The sequence below is a fragment of the Mercenaria mercenaria genome, chromosome 12 (genome assembly GCF_021730395.1).
Source record: "Mercenaria mercenaria strain notata chromosome 12, MADL_Memer_1, whole genome shotgun sequence".
Taxonomy (NCBI): Eukaryota; Metazoa; Mollusca; class Bivalvia; order Venerida; family Veneridae; genus Mercenaria; species Mercenaria mercenaria.
Genome location: NC_069372.1, coordinates 54,006,649 through 54,022,936, shown reverse-complemented (window position 1 = coordinate 54,022,936; position 16,288 = coordinate 54,006,649). Strand labels below are relative to the sequence as shown.

Here is a 16,288-nt window from a genome sequence, read left to right as displayed (position 1 = left end):
CCGCAGGAGCATTTGATAGACAGAAAGGCATAACACGAAAATGAAACAAACCTCTATGACAAGCAAAGGCTGTTTTCTCTTTATCCTCTTCATTCATTAACACCTGCCAATAACCACTTTTTAAATCTAAAGATGTAAAGTATTTTGCTTTTCCTAACAATGCTAAAATGTCATCTATCAATGGTAAAGGGTAGGAATTTTTCTTTGAAATATTGTTTAATTTCCTAAAGTCTACATAAAAGCGTTTTGAACCATCCTTCTTATCAACAATCACTACAGGAAATTACCAAGGAAATTGAGATCTCTCTATGATATTCGAATCTAACATTTCATCAACTGCTTTATCTATCACTTGTCTATTGTTAAATGGAGTTCTGTATGGTCTTAGCTTGATAGGTGGATTCTTGCCTGTATCTATTTTCATCTTCACCGTGTCAGTATGTCCTAAATCAGAGTCTTTATTTGCAAAGAGATCTGAATTTTCTAAAACAATATTTTCAATTTTATCTCTGTGTTCCGAAGGAACATTTAAATCATTCAAATCAATTTTGTTTTCCAAATTTTGTTTACTGTGGACAGAGTTTACATTTTTCAAAGTAATATCATTTATATTTTCAACTTTTCCCAAAATACTATGTCTGAATATGTTTACTGTTTTGTTTGTGTTATTAACAAGTAAAACTGGAATTATTCTGTCCTTTCTTAACATTCCAGCTGAATTAATAACTTGTATTCCTGGCTCTTTGTTAACAAATCGTCTATTACTTGGAAATATTTGATAGTTTTCACTTACCGGTATATCAAGACTGTTTTTCATCTTACCATAACAAATCTTTCCTGGCTGTCGTTTAATAACTACTGTACTTTTATTTCTTATTAATGTTAAAATAGAATATCTTGTTCTAAACTTACGTAAGTTTTACCAACTCGGAGACAACCAAGATCAAAGTAAATTCTAACTTTTTGAGTAAGCCAATCATTTCCTAAGATTAAGTTTCTGTTTAAATCTCGGATAACATAGAACACATGTTGCATCTCCGTTCCGCCAATACTAAAGGTAAGATTGATGCACCCATCCATTTTTAAAGTTTCACCATTTGCAGAATCCTTTTGTTTTGCAACTTAGGTCTAACCTTTAATAAGTCATAAACTCGACGATGCATCAAGCACAACTCAGCCCCTGTATCAACAAGTGATCTATATTTATGTTTTCCAATTTTTATCAAACAAGAGTTAGGATTTTCCTGTTAAATTGATTTTATAAGTAGGCAATTTTTCTGATATGTTTTGAATGTTTTCCCTTAAACCGACTTCAATATCTAAGGGATTAGTTAGTTTTCCTGATTTTGTCCAGGCCTATTTGGAAACCGTCTTGAGCGTCCATGTCCCATTGGTATTTTGTTTGTTTGATCTTTCTTACAGTTTCTTAAAACATGTCCAAATTGACAACAGACCCAGCATTTTGTTTCTCATAACGTCCCTACCATGTTTACATTTTTGCAATTTTTTGCTGAATGTCCATTTCTTTTGCATTTAAAACATTTAATTGGTATACAATGATCTACTTCCATTGGTTCCATTTGTCTCGACCTATTTGACATTGCAACCCTTTGTTTCAAATTTTGTTCATAAGTGCACAATATAATTGCATCCTGTAAAGTATCTGGCCTATCTCTCAAAATTTTAAGTTTGTATTGTTCATTTAAGAGACCATCTACAAATATATCTATCAATTTTCTTTCAATACTGGCCCACCTTGTCCATTGAAAGCATCTTCAGCAAAAGATATAATTCTTTCAGCATAAATCTGTATATTTTCGCCAGGCTTTTGTCTAATATTTCTTAATAAAGAAAGAGCATATTGTGGATCTGTCACATCAGAAAATCTCAATGCTAATTCACGTTTTAAAGATTGCCAATTTTCATGTGGGAAATGTTCTGTGTATCTTTGAATGTAACCAGAAACAGCCCCTGTACTAGTTTGATATGCTATCAAGTATGTTTTATTGTCACCTAAATTGACAAGTTTAGCATAGTTTTCTATGCTTGCTATCCACTCCCTAAATTTCCTTCCTTCCCCATCAAAAGTTTTCACTACCTGAGTCACACCTTGTGCAGACAATGCACATGCTACATTCTTAAGTTCATCAGCTAAACTTTGAAAAGATGATTCTATGTTTTGTGGCGAGACCTGATTATCGTCATCACCACTATTAAAGTTTGCACCTTCCATTGATTATTGTTTTACTGGCCAAACTGTACAAATAGAAAATAATGTAACAAGTGCCTACCTTCCGAGAAGTTTTTCTTTTGAGACCGCTTGTGTCCACGACAGAAGTTCAATCCTGCGAACGGCACCAAAAATGATACCATGTAACGTAGCAACTCCACTGACTCAGGTGTGACAAACAAAATAAAAAGTTAAAACATTTTCATTTCAATTTTAATCGATTGTATAGTGGTATTTTATTAATTTAATATTTATCCATTGTCATAATTATAAAACATACAGTGAAATTATAAAACAAGAACCAGAAAGATAATTATAAGTGCAAAACCAAAGACATCTCACTCTTCAATGTCCAGTGCACTATTTTATAATACCCTAACTACGTTGACAGATATTTTGACAGAAAAAGGTGGGAATAACTTGAACTAATCAAAATCTATCTAACATGATTTAAAAACCAATGAAAAAAGTTTAAACATTTTCTGATGCAATTCACCCGTGATATTTTGGAAATATCATGTTTAAAATGTGTTGTCAAAATATATGTGAATTATGTCCAATATTTTATGAGCCAAATTGACCAAAAGTTTATTACATGTGTCAATAATTTCGGATAAATGTTTAAGTACATCTTAGTACATCAGGTGGGTGAACTGAAGTAACCAAAACAACTCTGTAATAGTCTTGGACAGCGATCAAGTGCACTTGGCTCCGAAGCAAATCAGACTTTTAAAATGTCAAATACAAGTTATATACTACAACATGTATGAAAAACAATAATTATAAAATACATGCAAAACCCTGAAAGAAATACATGTTTAATCACGTACTTTACTTAATTAATTAGCAAAAAGAAAATAATCAACTTCTTAAAGACACTGATTCTGGTATGCCAGGTATGTGGCCTATGGGAATGATAAGGTCTGCGTATTGGCGGTAAGGGCCAATACACAAGACTGGACCATTGATAGACTTGTTTCTGTTTATCATAATAAGCTACTGTATAGCTACTGTGGAGTACATAAATTACAGGTGATATTTCTCACCTTCATAGCAAATCAGTTCTCACCTTTAAAACTAGTTTAGAAAGCTTGATTGAATTAGGGCTAAATAAACAAAGTGATAAGATACAACAGTGGTTTTTTTTTTCATATTTTCAATAATCAAGTTTTTTAACAATTAAATTTCATCATTGCTGTTTTTTTTTTTTTTTGTTTTTTTTTAATCAAAAATATAAAAAATGCATTCAGGCACATAAATAATAAATTATGTGTATTTTGAACAATGATATCTCTTTATTGCTGGATTTTATTATACATAAAAGAACCGTTATTTAGGCAACACAAGGGGAATTATGAATTTTTAATATATAAAATCCTTCCGTCCATATTTCGGGGCCTCCGTGGCCGAGTGGTTAGAGTCGTTGACTTCAAACCATTTGCTCCTCATCGATGTGGGTTCGAAACCTCATTTGGGGCGTAGAATTCTTCACGTGAGGAAGCCATCCAGCTGGCTTACGGAAGGTCGGTGGTTCTACCCAGGTGCCCGCTCGTGATGAAATAGTGCACGGAGGGGCACCTGGGGTCTTCCTCCACCATTAAAGCTGGAAAGTCGCCATATGACCTAAAATTGTGTCGGTGCGACGTTAAACCCAACAAAATAAATAAATAAATTCTGTCCATATTTCATTTTATCTACTAAAAATGCAACTGAACACTTCTTTAATTTCTAATAAAATCCAGCAATTATCATTTTTTCTGGTTTTATTTTGTTACTTTTGATAAAAAGATCATAATCATTGAATAAACAAACTTTTAATTTCTTTTATTAAGTTTTAAGTAATTCTTTAATGGTTAAGGAGTGAGAATTGCTTTGTGCTATAAGAGTTATTATTTAATTGGCTGGGTCATTACTCAACATCAATTAAAATAATTTTGTGTACATTTAAAAAAAAAAAAAAAAAAAAAAAAAACAGCATTTCAATCAATAAAATGCAAAACACAGGAAATAACCAATTTATCTGTAGGCAATAAAATTTATGATTCTCTGACAATAATTAGGCTACATGTCAAGTCTACAGGGGTTTTATGGACCCTTATCAGATTGGACCAGACAGGATCTTGTATATTGGGGATTAAAAAGTCTGGTATTTGGAATGGGGGTGGGGGGTCACTTATATAGGAGATTTTCTTTGCCTTTAAAGTAAACGTGTGTAATATTGCACCCATAAAAAGTCATTATGTTACAATATCTGCAGCCATTTCCAGATGCTGGTTTCAAAACCCTTGCTTTTCTGTAAGTCCCATACTTATTTGTATAACATTTCCCATGGTTTCTTGCATTTTTTCTTAAATTGCATTTCCAGTTTTTTTCTTTCTTGACGTTTTCGCTTTCGTGATCCACGCATTAAATTTTGTTTGAAATCAACAGTCGCTTTTTGACCAGATATTCTGTTTTCAATTTCTTGATTTGTTTTATTTAGGATATCATCTTTTTCTTTTAATACTCTGCGCTTCCTTTTCAGCACAGCATGTTTTTTCTGTTTCGTTCTTATTACACTTAAAGGTAAACAAGAGTCACTGTCATTTTCAATGTAACTATCATTAGTACTTGACGGAGCGTGCTCTTCATCATCTAATGAATTGATGTCTTCATTAAAGTTCTCCTGATCAGAGCTGTAATTACTGATATCATAACTCTCAGTGTCTGCATCAAAATGACTATGTTCTGATTCATCATTAGTGTCATTAATAGGTGTTTTATCTGTGGAAAATTCTTCAAAAAATAACAGTGTCAAACTGAGAAAAACAGCACTGTCATTTAAAGAATGCATAGCTTTATCTATTTCTTTGCTGTTCGCACTACTACAATCTGAAGCATCCGAGACAACCGCGTTTTCAGCAATTTCATTTGCGATATAAAGTTTGCAAGCTATTTCACCATCTGACACAGGATCAGATCCGGAAAAATCTGAATCACTGTCTTGTTCAAAAGAGTCATACTTGGTTACCATTGATGTAAGTTCAAATGGTATGGCACCCTTCTGGTTAAGAGAGGATGTCAAATGCTGAATAAATAGAACCATAGCTTGCTGGTTTTCATGTATTGTAAGAATTGCGGTACCTACAGGACTCTGCATGCCAGTCTCTGATCTACAGTAGGGATAAAAAAATAATTTTCTAAAAATGCATACAAAAGTTATGTGACTAGATTTGACGACATTCTAATTACGTCCTAAAAGTTATTAGAATTCAGTTAAGATGTTACAAAATGCTAACATTTGAATTATTTCACCTTATTTGTGACAAATGTACCAGTGTGTGTGTGGGTGGGGGTGGGGGGGGGGGCACACCCTGTGTTCTACAGACACATTCTAGTCTTTTCCAAATTGAGACTGTAACAGGAAATGTTACCGGGAAACTATTGTTTGTGCTAGGAGGTAGATGATACAATAGTTTCCCGGTAAAAAAAAATAGATGGTTGCAGATACAATATTTTCACATTATTGAAAATGAACATGAAATTGTTGGAAAGTTTTTATAATATTTTTGCAGTAGATGTATGACAATAAAAGGCTTAAGAAAATGCAGTAAAACCATTTTTGGTCAGATACAATAGCCCTCGATTTTTCCAAGCCTCTAAAAACATTCACGGATGTCGGTCATGGATTTTTTTTTTTCAAACATACTCTTTGTTTTTGTTACACATTGAACTATAAGGTTTTGCTTTCAATAATGAGAGGACAAACTCGGCAAAGCTTATTTGTTTATTTATTTATTTATTTATTTATCTATTTATTTAAAATGATTACTTCGTCCAGTCTCCCAGGTTTGAAAGGGGTTAATTTAGGTTGTCTAAGATGCTGTGTATTTCGATTTGTCCAAGTGCGACGCCGAGAATTGTCGAAGTTGGACAAGCTTATGATACAAAAATATAGTTCATGACTTTAAACTGACAAAAGCACATGTGATTCTAATTAAATGCATTCATCATAGTCAAATGGTATGATCGTTAAATACTAGTATTTGTGACAGGTAAGTAGTATCATACAAGAGCTGTGGACATAGAGGTTCAATTTTTACTTCCACAGTTCTAAATCAAAAGATAAAATGCTTTTACCGATATTTTCTCTCAATCGAGTCTTCTCTTGAGATACGTTAGTTCTACAGAATCAATTTTGTACTTAAGACACAATCTGTAAAATACCAAACCAAAGGATCGACATCGATTAGAATTTAATTGGAAAAGTTTTCCATATGAAAAAAATATACATAATTTCATAGAAATCCGTCAAAATATTACTGCATACAGAAGTCATGTGGTATGCAATGTCACGAATACTTAAGTCAAATGGAAAAAAGTTTTATGCCGACGTCGGCTGTATTGCACTTACTTGCCCGTATGATTTCTATAATCCAATTTGTAGTATCAATCCATCGTGTGACCGCCTCCGTAGTCGAGTGGTTAGTCGCTGACTGGAAATCGATCGTTGTAAACTATCACTGATAGGGGGATGGGTTCGGGCGTTGCTACCGACCATATTTCTTTATTTGAGAAAGTTGGCATTTTCTTACGGACAGTTTCTTAAGGCGGACGGGAGTCTAGTACTGGTTCCTGTTGAAAACAGGCACCCGAGAAAATAGATAGATGAATTTCAGACGTGAGCAAGTTTCTTGATAAGAAAACTTACTTAGTCATGAATCCCGAATCAAGTTTCAAATGCTGTTAAACCAACACATAAAGCTTTTAACTTCATGTACAACGACTACGTAACCGGAAGCTGAATAGTTGATAAGTAGGACCTAAATACATGTACGAAAAAAAAATAGATTCCAGTTAATTTAAGCCTGTCTTCAGAATCACGTGTTTGCTAGATTCTCAAGAACACAAAAAATGTAAATTACCTTAAATAACTTGAGTAATGTACAGCGCATTTATATTTAAATAAAATATTTTATATTTTACCTCGACAATTGGTGAGAGCGGAGGGTCGTGGATCGGATCGTAATGCTGTTGAGGGAACTTGGTGGAAACGTGATGATCGTAAGATCTTGGCAAAATTTTTGACAGTCAAAACTTTTGCACGATTATCCCCAATTCATCGTTAAATTTTGAAAGAACGTAAAAGAACGCGGAAATCGTAATAGAGTGTAATACAGCTGAACAGATCTTTACATAGCGCATCGGACCTTATGACCCATTATATAGGCATACATGAAAATTGCAAATTCAGCATCTTCTACATTTCTTTGATGTATAGCTCTTTCTTCTTTGGAATTCCTGGAGAGAAAAAGAGGATGAACTATGCCTCCTATTTATACTCCAGTCGTGCCCAAAACGCTATAATCTTGATCAACTCACGGCCATAAATCGTAGGAGAGCTTAGCAGAACTTGACAACATGAGGGTTTTAAATAGAACGTGACAAAACGTGATAGCATATCGTGGTAACCGTAAGAGAACTTGACAGAACGTGATGAAAATCGTGGCAGATCTTAAAAAAATCGTGTTGGTTTCGTATGAAACCCCTACATGTAGAAACAAAACGTAATGAGAGCGTATCAAAAGTGTAGAAAAGCGTAGTAATACAAAATTTATGCAATTAATCGTAGAGCTCCGCGCTTTTTTAAAATCATGCTGGACATCGTGGCTAAGTGAAAACGCAGCATAACTTTCAGTGGTGGATGAAAATATGAAGTGCACGCCCGGGCATTATTTCAAACGGATACATGTGTAGAACCACCGATCTAACTCAGTGCCGCTGAATTGCTTCCTTATATTATGTCGAGCCTGCTCGAGCCCGATAAAATGATAGATAGATCAGCGACCTTAACAAACTCTTTAACTGTAGGAACGATTTTTTTCTTACGTCAAGATTTTTTTTTATACTCTGTGAGCTTTAAGAACATTAGTTTACAAGACAAGCAAGAAAAGAAAAAACACAGGTCATCCTACTCGTTCTAACTGACTGGGCATTTTCTTCATGCACCTGTTTCAGCATTTCTGAAATTTTGTTTAAAAATGGTGGTACTTTATATAGCACATAATATCACACTTAATGTTAAACGGATTTCAGGTCTTACAGGTTAATATAAATATAAGGTGACATAAGTATTATGTAAGCCTAAACATCACTAACAAATCCCCACCTACTTTATTTTCAACGGAAAAAACATTTCTGACGTTAAGGTTTTAAAAATATTTTGCAGGTTTAATGACACACTCAAGTGCTTCAAAATGGAGATCAAAAGTTGAGGTCACCATATATCTAAGGAATTTACTAAGAACAAATGTTGAAAACTGGTGAATTTTGATATTTGTTTGTTCTTTTTGTTTTTATTTATATTTTTCTAGATGATATAAAATGCTATCTTAAAATCTTTTATTTCAGTTTATCTTTATATGAAATATAAAAACCAAACCTGATCTTCTTTAACAGATATTTGAAATTACAAATTATTTTTGACTGGCATTTGCCTAAAATTGACATAAGATTTACAATTTAGGCAAATGCCAGCCAAAATAAGGTTTTTTTTTTCAAAAATGGTACATAACTAGTATTAGCCATATTTTAACTATTTAGCATTAATTTTTGCAAAAATATTCGAAAAAAATTCAAAATGGCGGATATCATGAAAAAAGTCCCGTATATCTTTAACATGCTCTTTTATCTTTAAAGGCACTCGCTACAGTTTTTCCGGACGGGTCGATATTTACCCCAACACCGTGCCAGTTTGATTTCGATGTAGTTCACTGCAGACTTGGTGCCGTCTTCTGCGCATGCCCGGAAGTGATTATCTAATGTCGCGTACGGCAAAAATTCGCAAATTATTGTACGTTTGCATGCATTTAATGTTCACAGTGTATAATATACTGACTAAAGGTAAAGGTTAGTATCACCATGGTTACAAAATATATACATTTAAAGTACTTTTAGTTCAAATTGCTTCAATCCGACATATACTGGTGTCTGTTATTTATACTAGCGCTCAAACTCTGCATTGAGTCACAGCTGTTTCTAGTCCCGTACCGTACCCGTACCGTACATTCGTGAATTATAGGTTTGGTTAAAAACGGGCGGAAACTGTCATCGTTCTATGCCATCAAAATTCTGCAGAACACCTTAAAATCCGCTTATTAAGAAATCTACCGTATGATAATTTTATATATATATATTTCTAAGTCATTTGCTTAAACACTGAATGATGGATGAGTATTTCGTACCAACCTGCGTTGTATAAATTCCCGCCACACCCCACCTCGTTGTAATTTGATTTAAGCGAAATCTAATATGGTGACCTATCAATTTTCTTTTTGTTTTAGATTAGGTAGGCATAACCAAAGGTACGTGCAGAGTTTGATTAAATTCTATTATGTGAAACTCGATAAAATAGCAGAAGTACCAACTTAAAATTGACAAAAATATGCAAAAATAGCCATTGGGTCTGCTGAACAAGTATTCCTTTCTTTACAAAATCATGTTCTTTTGATTTCTCTGAGCATGTTTCAAATAGATATATTGTTTTTCGTTATAAAAATGCTCAGATAATCAAATTTATGCTGATTATTGTACTTTACTGAAGTATATTTTAGGATTACAGAAATTTTGAAAAATGTTTAAAATAGCACCATATCTAGGGACAAATTAAATTGAAACAAAGCTGGTGACCTAGTATTTTTATTTCATTTTTCAATACATCATAACATGATTTTTTAATACAAAACATTTCATCAAAATCTATTATTGAGAAAAAAATACGAAACTGTAGCGAGCGTCCTTAATGAAGCAGTTTACTTCAATTAAATTTTTATTTCATTTTTATCAATGTATCTTATTTGATCAATTAGTAACACAAAATGTATACTCTAAAGAGGGAAATGCAAGCTATGAATTCAATATACTCAATGCAAAAAACATGTATATGTTTAAACTATAATTATCATGATTTTCAATCAACAATTTTGTTAACAAATCGTATCATAGTTATGATGGTTTGTATTTTCTTTGCAGTGACCCTATCCCAGAGTTACTTGTTCTAAAATTAATGAGAGTGAACGCTAAAGTGCGGAGTCCTTCACTGGCGGAAAGCAGAAATCTTGTTCTAAGGTAATATTAGTATGGTCCGATACCACGACTGTTCAAAAATAACATACACTTCTGCTGTCAAAACCCGCATATTTGGCATACTGCAAATGAGAAATAATTTAAAGCAAAATCGTGTTTACCAATATTGATACACTACGGGCGGTTATACGTCGTTCGAGCAAATTGCACACGAGTTATGTTCTCGTGAAATTATTACGCCCGACATATAACCGCTATTCATGAATAAAAAGTGTTAAAACACGGTTTTGCTATAAATTTGTTTCGATATATGTCTTTTACTGTAAAATTTAGTTCATATATGATAGAACTGTTTCTTCTCTCATGCAAGGCGCAAAATGGCAGGTTAGCATGTCTGTTGTTTATACAGTCCGAGACCGGAAATGGTAATACGTGCTGCGGACAAGTTCAGTCCGGGTGAAAATGATGTCACATTAATATCATTGTGATGATCTAAGCATTGCTAGTCGTGTAAGAATGTGAAATATACAAAGCATTATTGTAAATTGCAATGTTTGTCTTGTTTGATCATACAATATTTGCAAAATCTTTGCTTGCAGGTTCAGTGAGTAGATCGTTTTAAATGACATAGCTACGCTTAACCGGCGCAGTCACTTTTTCATTTTTGTCGTGAAAATGTCATGTAAATTGTAATTTTCCAGTAGAATCCCATTTTGAAAACTTGCGATAATTCCAGATTTCTCAAATCAGTGTAAAAAAATATGCAGCGCACATTTTATTCCGTTTGGTTTCCAGACTGTAATCATTATAAACTAGTAAAAAAATGAAGGACAAGGAAAGCCTGACAGTAAGTTAATTTCATATCAAAGCCATCCTCAAACCGTTCATAATGATAAAAAATTCTCAAACTCGGACCTTTACGGAAAAAGATTGGGCAGTTTGAAATTTTAAGAAAATTGCTGATCATGCAGGCAGCCATTTTGTGTGTATATGACGTTTTTACACACTGCTGAATTCTTCATTTAGCAAATAACCTATTCACTTACTGAATGTAAGATGTAAAACATGGTTATTTATTCAATTACAGGTGGAAAAATAAGGAGAATTATTTTAAAGAAATGAATTAATACAATTCAAATATATGTCTAGAAATTATTTTTAAATAAGGTGACAGAATAATTTGACGTATATATGATATATTGATATCGTACGCCTCCGTGGCCGAGTGGTTAAGGTCGCTGACTTCAGATCACTTGCCCCTCATCGATGTTGGTTCGAGCCTCACTCGGAGCGTTAAATTCTTCATGTGAGGAAGCCATCCAGCTGGATTACGGAAGGTCGGTGGTTCTACCTAGGTGTCCGCTCGTGATGAAATAATGCTCGGAGGGGCACCTGTGGTCTTCCTCCACCATTAAATCTGGAAAGTCGCCATATGAGCTTTCATGTGTCAGTGCGACGTTAAATTAAAAAAAATGATATCGTACGACATAAGCACAGATAGTGCTTGGTTGTCTTTTTATGCTATCATTGCTATAATGATTGTTGAATTGTTGTTTTAACAAGATTTGGGCTATTTGTGGCTGATCTGTGTTTATTACGTCGATAGCTGGATGCCATCATCACACATTATGTCATAAACAATAATTAAAGGGAACCAGACATTTGCTAGGGCAAGTACTCGTTGTAATATACTATGTATGAATTTGGACCGATCAGAAACAAGTCCTATAAATAGCACCAATAGCACCTATCAAAGGTAACGTCTGCTAATGTATAAATAGACAGATGGATGACAGCGAGATCATTATGTATCCAGCGATTAGGAAGACACATCGGGGATTCAACTAATAATTTATCACAGTAGCTTGATAACGAAGTTATTGCAACTGCCCTGTAAGGGCGGATAAATTATTAAAAAGGAGAAGTTTGAAGTTCATAGACTAAAGAAGAATCGCAGAATTTCAACAAGGTTTCGAGCAATATAGCCAGCGCATAGAAGTTTTACCTTAAGGATAATTGAATACTATAGATAATAGCAAATATAGACTGAGCATTGGAAAGCTGAGACAGAGACCCAGAGTCAAAAATCTACTGAGATAGTAAAAAGTTAACTGGTAAGGATAACAGTTGATTCAACAGAAAAACAAACCAACAGTTATTAATAACAACATTTTTTTTATTAATAACAATAACAGTTCAAATACCTTAAAAATGCAAAATAGCGATGAAATCCACGCTAATACGCAGAAATAGTCCAAATTCTGTCCTGATCGAATTAAAATCCAAACTTAAATCATTCTAAATTGTTTACAAATCAAAATGGAATTTAATATGTCCAAAGAATATAAATCCTCCCTTCTAAAATAATTTTTGAAACCTATGTTAATGTGAATCCTTCAAATATTACATGTAAATATCCAAACTAGCAATATTTTGTTATTAAGCTATACAGGAAAGTTTTTCAATTATTCTTACTATTTGGTTCTACCCTTTCCTAACAGCTTCTTATTTAAAGTATCGATGAAGGTTCCAGGCCCCAATTTCACGAAAAAACTTAAGTAATTGCTTAGCTAAGTTTGTTGTTTCAGATGCATGTTTTTGCCCTTTATGCGTCTTCAATATTGACTTTTTCATATATATCAGACCCGTACACGACTATTTCATAGAACAATGCACAACAATTCTGAATTTTACAGAAAATGAAGTATAAAAACAAGAGGACCATGATGGTCCTGAATCGCTCACCTGTTCCCACATGACCCAGTTTTGACTATGACGTCGTTTTTTCTATTATTTGACATAGTGACCTAGTTTTTGAGCTCATGTGACCCAGTTCTGAACTTGACCCAGATATTATCAAGATAAAATTTCTGACCAATTTTCATGAAGATCCATTGAAAAATATGGTCTCTAGAGAGGTCACAAGGTTTTTCTATTTTTATACCTACTGGCCTAGTTTTTGACCGCACGTGACCCAGTTTCGAAACTGACCTAGATATCATCAAGGTGAAAATTTAGGTCAATTTTCATGAAGATCCATTGAAAAATATGGCCTCTAGAGAGGTCAAAAGATTTTTCTAATTTTAGACCTACTGACCTAGTTTTTGATCACAGTTGACCCAGTTTCAAATTTGACCTAGATATGATCAAGATGAACATTCAGATCAACTTTCATACAGATCCCATGAAAAGTATGGCCTCTAGAGAGGTCATAAGGTTTTTCTATTTTAAGACCTACTGACCTAGTTTTTGATCGCAGTTGACCCAGTTTCAAACTTGACCTATATATCATCAAGATAAACACTCAGACCAATTTTCATACAGGTCCCATGTAAAATATGGCCTCTAGAGAGGTCACAAATTTTTTCATTATTTGACCTACTGACCTACTTTTTGATGGCACGTGACCCACTTTCAAACTTGACCTAGATATCATCAAGATGAACATTCTATCCAATTTTTATGGAGATCCATTCACAAGTATGGCCTCTAGAGAGGTCACAAGGTTTTTCTGTTTTTAGACCTACTGACCTAGTTTTTCACCGCACATGACCTTATTTCGAACTTGACCTAGATATCATCAAGATGAACAATAAGACCAACTTTCATACAGATCCCATGAAAAATATGGCCTTTAGAGATGTCACAAGGTTTTTCTATTTTTTGACCTACTGACCCAGTTTTTGATGGCACGTGACCCACTTTCGAACTTTTCCTAGATATCATAAAGGTGAACACTCTGACAAATTTTCATGAAGATCTCTTGAAATATATGGCCTCTAGAGAGGTCACAAGGTTTTTCTATTTTTAGTCCTACTGACCTAGTTTTTGGAGGCACGTAACCCAGATTCAAATTGACCTAGATATCATCAAGATGAACATTCAGACCAACTTTCATACAGATCCCATGAAAAATATGGCCTTTAGAGAGGTCACAAGGTTTTTCTATTATCTGATCTACTGACCTAGTTTTTGAAGGCACGTGACCCAGTTTCGAACTTTTCCTAGATATCATCAAGGTGAACATTCTGACCAATTTTCTTGAAGATCTTTTGAAATATATGGCCTCTAGAGAGGTCACAAGGTTTTTCTATTTTTAGACCTACTGACCTAGTTTTTGAGGTACATGACCCAGTTTCGAACTTGACCTAGATATCATCAAGTTGATTATTCTGACCAATTTTCATGAAGATCTTGTGAAATATATGGCCTCTAGAGAGGTCACAAGGTTTTTCTATTTTTAGACCTACTGACCTAGTTTTTGAGGCACGTGACCCAGTTTCGCACTTTACCTAGATATCATCAAGATGAACATTCTGACCAATTTTCATAAAGATCCCACAAAAAATGTGACCTCTAGAGTGGTCACAAGCAAAAGTTTACGCACGCACGGACGACGGACGACGGACGCTGCGCGATCACAAAAGCTCACCTTGTCACTATGTGACAGGTGAGCTGATAAGAAATATACTTAAGCAAATACTTAAGTTCGTTATATCCTGCTTAAATAGAAATATCATATTTGCGTGACTGCAATAAGTACTGCAGACAAATACTACTAACCATAGTTTAATTTAATTATCTATTCATTTGGTACAGAAAAAAACAACATTAAATTATAATAGCTTAAGCAATAGCATGATGTTAAAATAACAGACTTAACTAAGTAATTACTTAAGTTTTTTCGTGAAATTGGAGCCTGAACTTACATTTATCACATTTTTGACGTCGCGGGAGTGTAATAAAGCCATGACTTAAAAATGATAATACATTATTGTAATAAAGCTTTGACGTCGATGTCATTTATAGTATTGGAGACGTTGGTGAAATTGACTTGTGTATATAGCAAAAGAAAGTAGACTTTTAAATGTTTCTATAGAAAAAGGTGACATGTGTTAAAATGAATATTACAATTGTGATTTTCCACACTGAATGTGTTAAACTCTTTGAATAAAATTGATAAAATGCTCGGTAGAACCTCGAGGTTCATTATTTTATTCAACTCGTTTAATAAATTCAATATGAAAAAAAACACTCATGTAATATCCTCTATGTATCATCAAGAATAGAAAGAATATTCTCGAAAACCCAGAATAATCCAGACTTTAAATACCATTGTCACGTCCTGTGTAGAACAAGTAGAACATTCTAGAACACCATGAAATATACGGTAGAAAACAAACATGATGCCTGAAAATTAAGTCAGTACACAATAAGTTGTCAATGAAGTACAGCCGAAGAGGAAATGAATATATTTAGCAACCCTTTTTCTTTTCTTTTTCTTATGAAGCGATATTATTTTTTATGGGAATTTTGGTCTCCGATAACCTGATATACTAGAAATTGTAAAAGGATAAAACCGATATAAAGGAAGTGGAATATATATATATAGTACATGTAGTGTTCAATCATAACTGCCAGAGAATGCCAATGAAAGTAGGCAGTATACGCGTCTAGATTTTAGCGATTACAATGTTGTAAAACGTTATCCACTTCCATTTCATATCCAAAAGCATAAATAAATCCTTGATAACGTTTCTGGTAAAAAAAAACAAAAGCAGAATAATATGTATCAGCAGTATACATACTCTTTATTTCGCCATTTACTGAAATTTTTAACAAACTAATTAAAGTGTACAACAATAACATATAACAATACGTGACATTTAAAATTGAAAAACTATAAGCCATCATATTTAACAATTATTTAAATGAAACAAACATTATCGTGGGCTTAATGTAACTGTATATAAATAAAGAATAAGATACAAAAGTTTTGTGCTAAGCCCTCGTTATGTAATCTTAAAACAAGTTCACCAGACTTCATATTTTACAGGACTTTAGTGTAAACATTAAAAGACGGAGACGTTCATATACCAAAAAGCAATACACAACAATAACATACATTTAATATTACTTAACACTGGCTATACTAGAAATCGGAGCAATTAGATGGAATACATTTTACAGACTATCAACACCAAAATAACGCCC

The 16,288-nt window shown here is 33.6% G+C and overlaps 1 protein-coding gene across 1 annotated transcript in view; it reads left to right on the top strand.

The window, feature by feature from the left end:
• The window catches only part of LOC123533364 (uncharacterized), a 49,832-nt gene that overhangs the window by 22,626 nt on the left and 10,918 nt on the right, over nt 1–16,288 (top strand). The window contains exon 4 of the mRNA XM_053520096.1: nt 10,241–10,336. Coding sequence (XP_053376071.1) covers nt 10,241–10,336 — 96 coding nt within the window. The remainder of the gene's footprint in view (nt 1–10,240; nt 10,337–16,288) is intronic.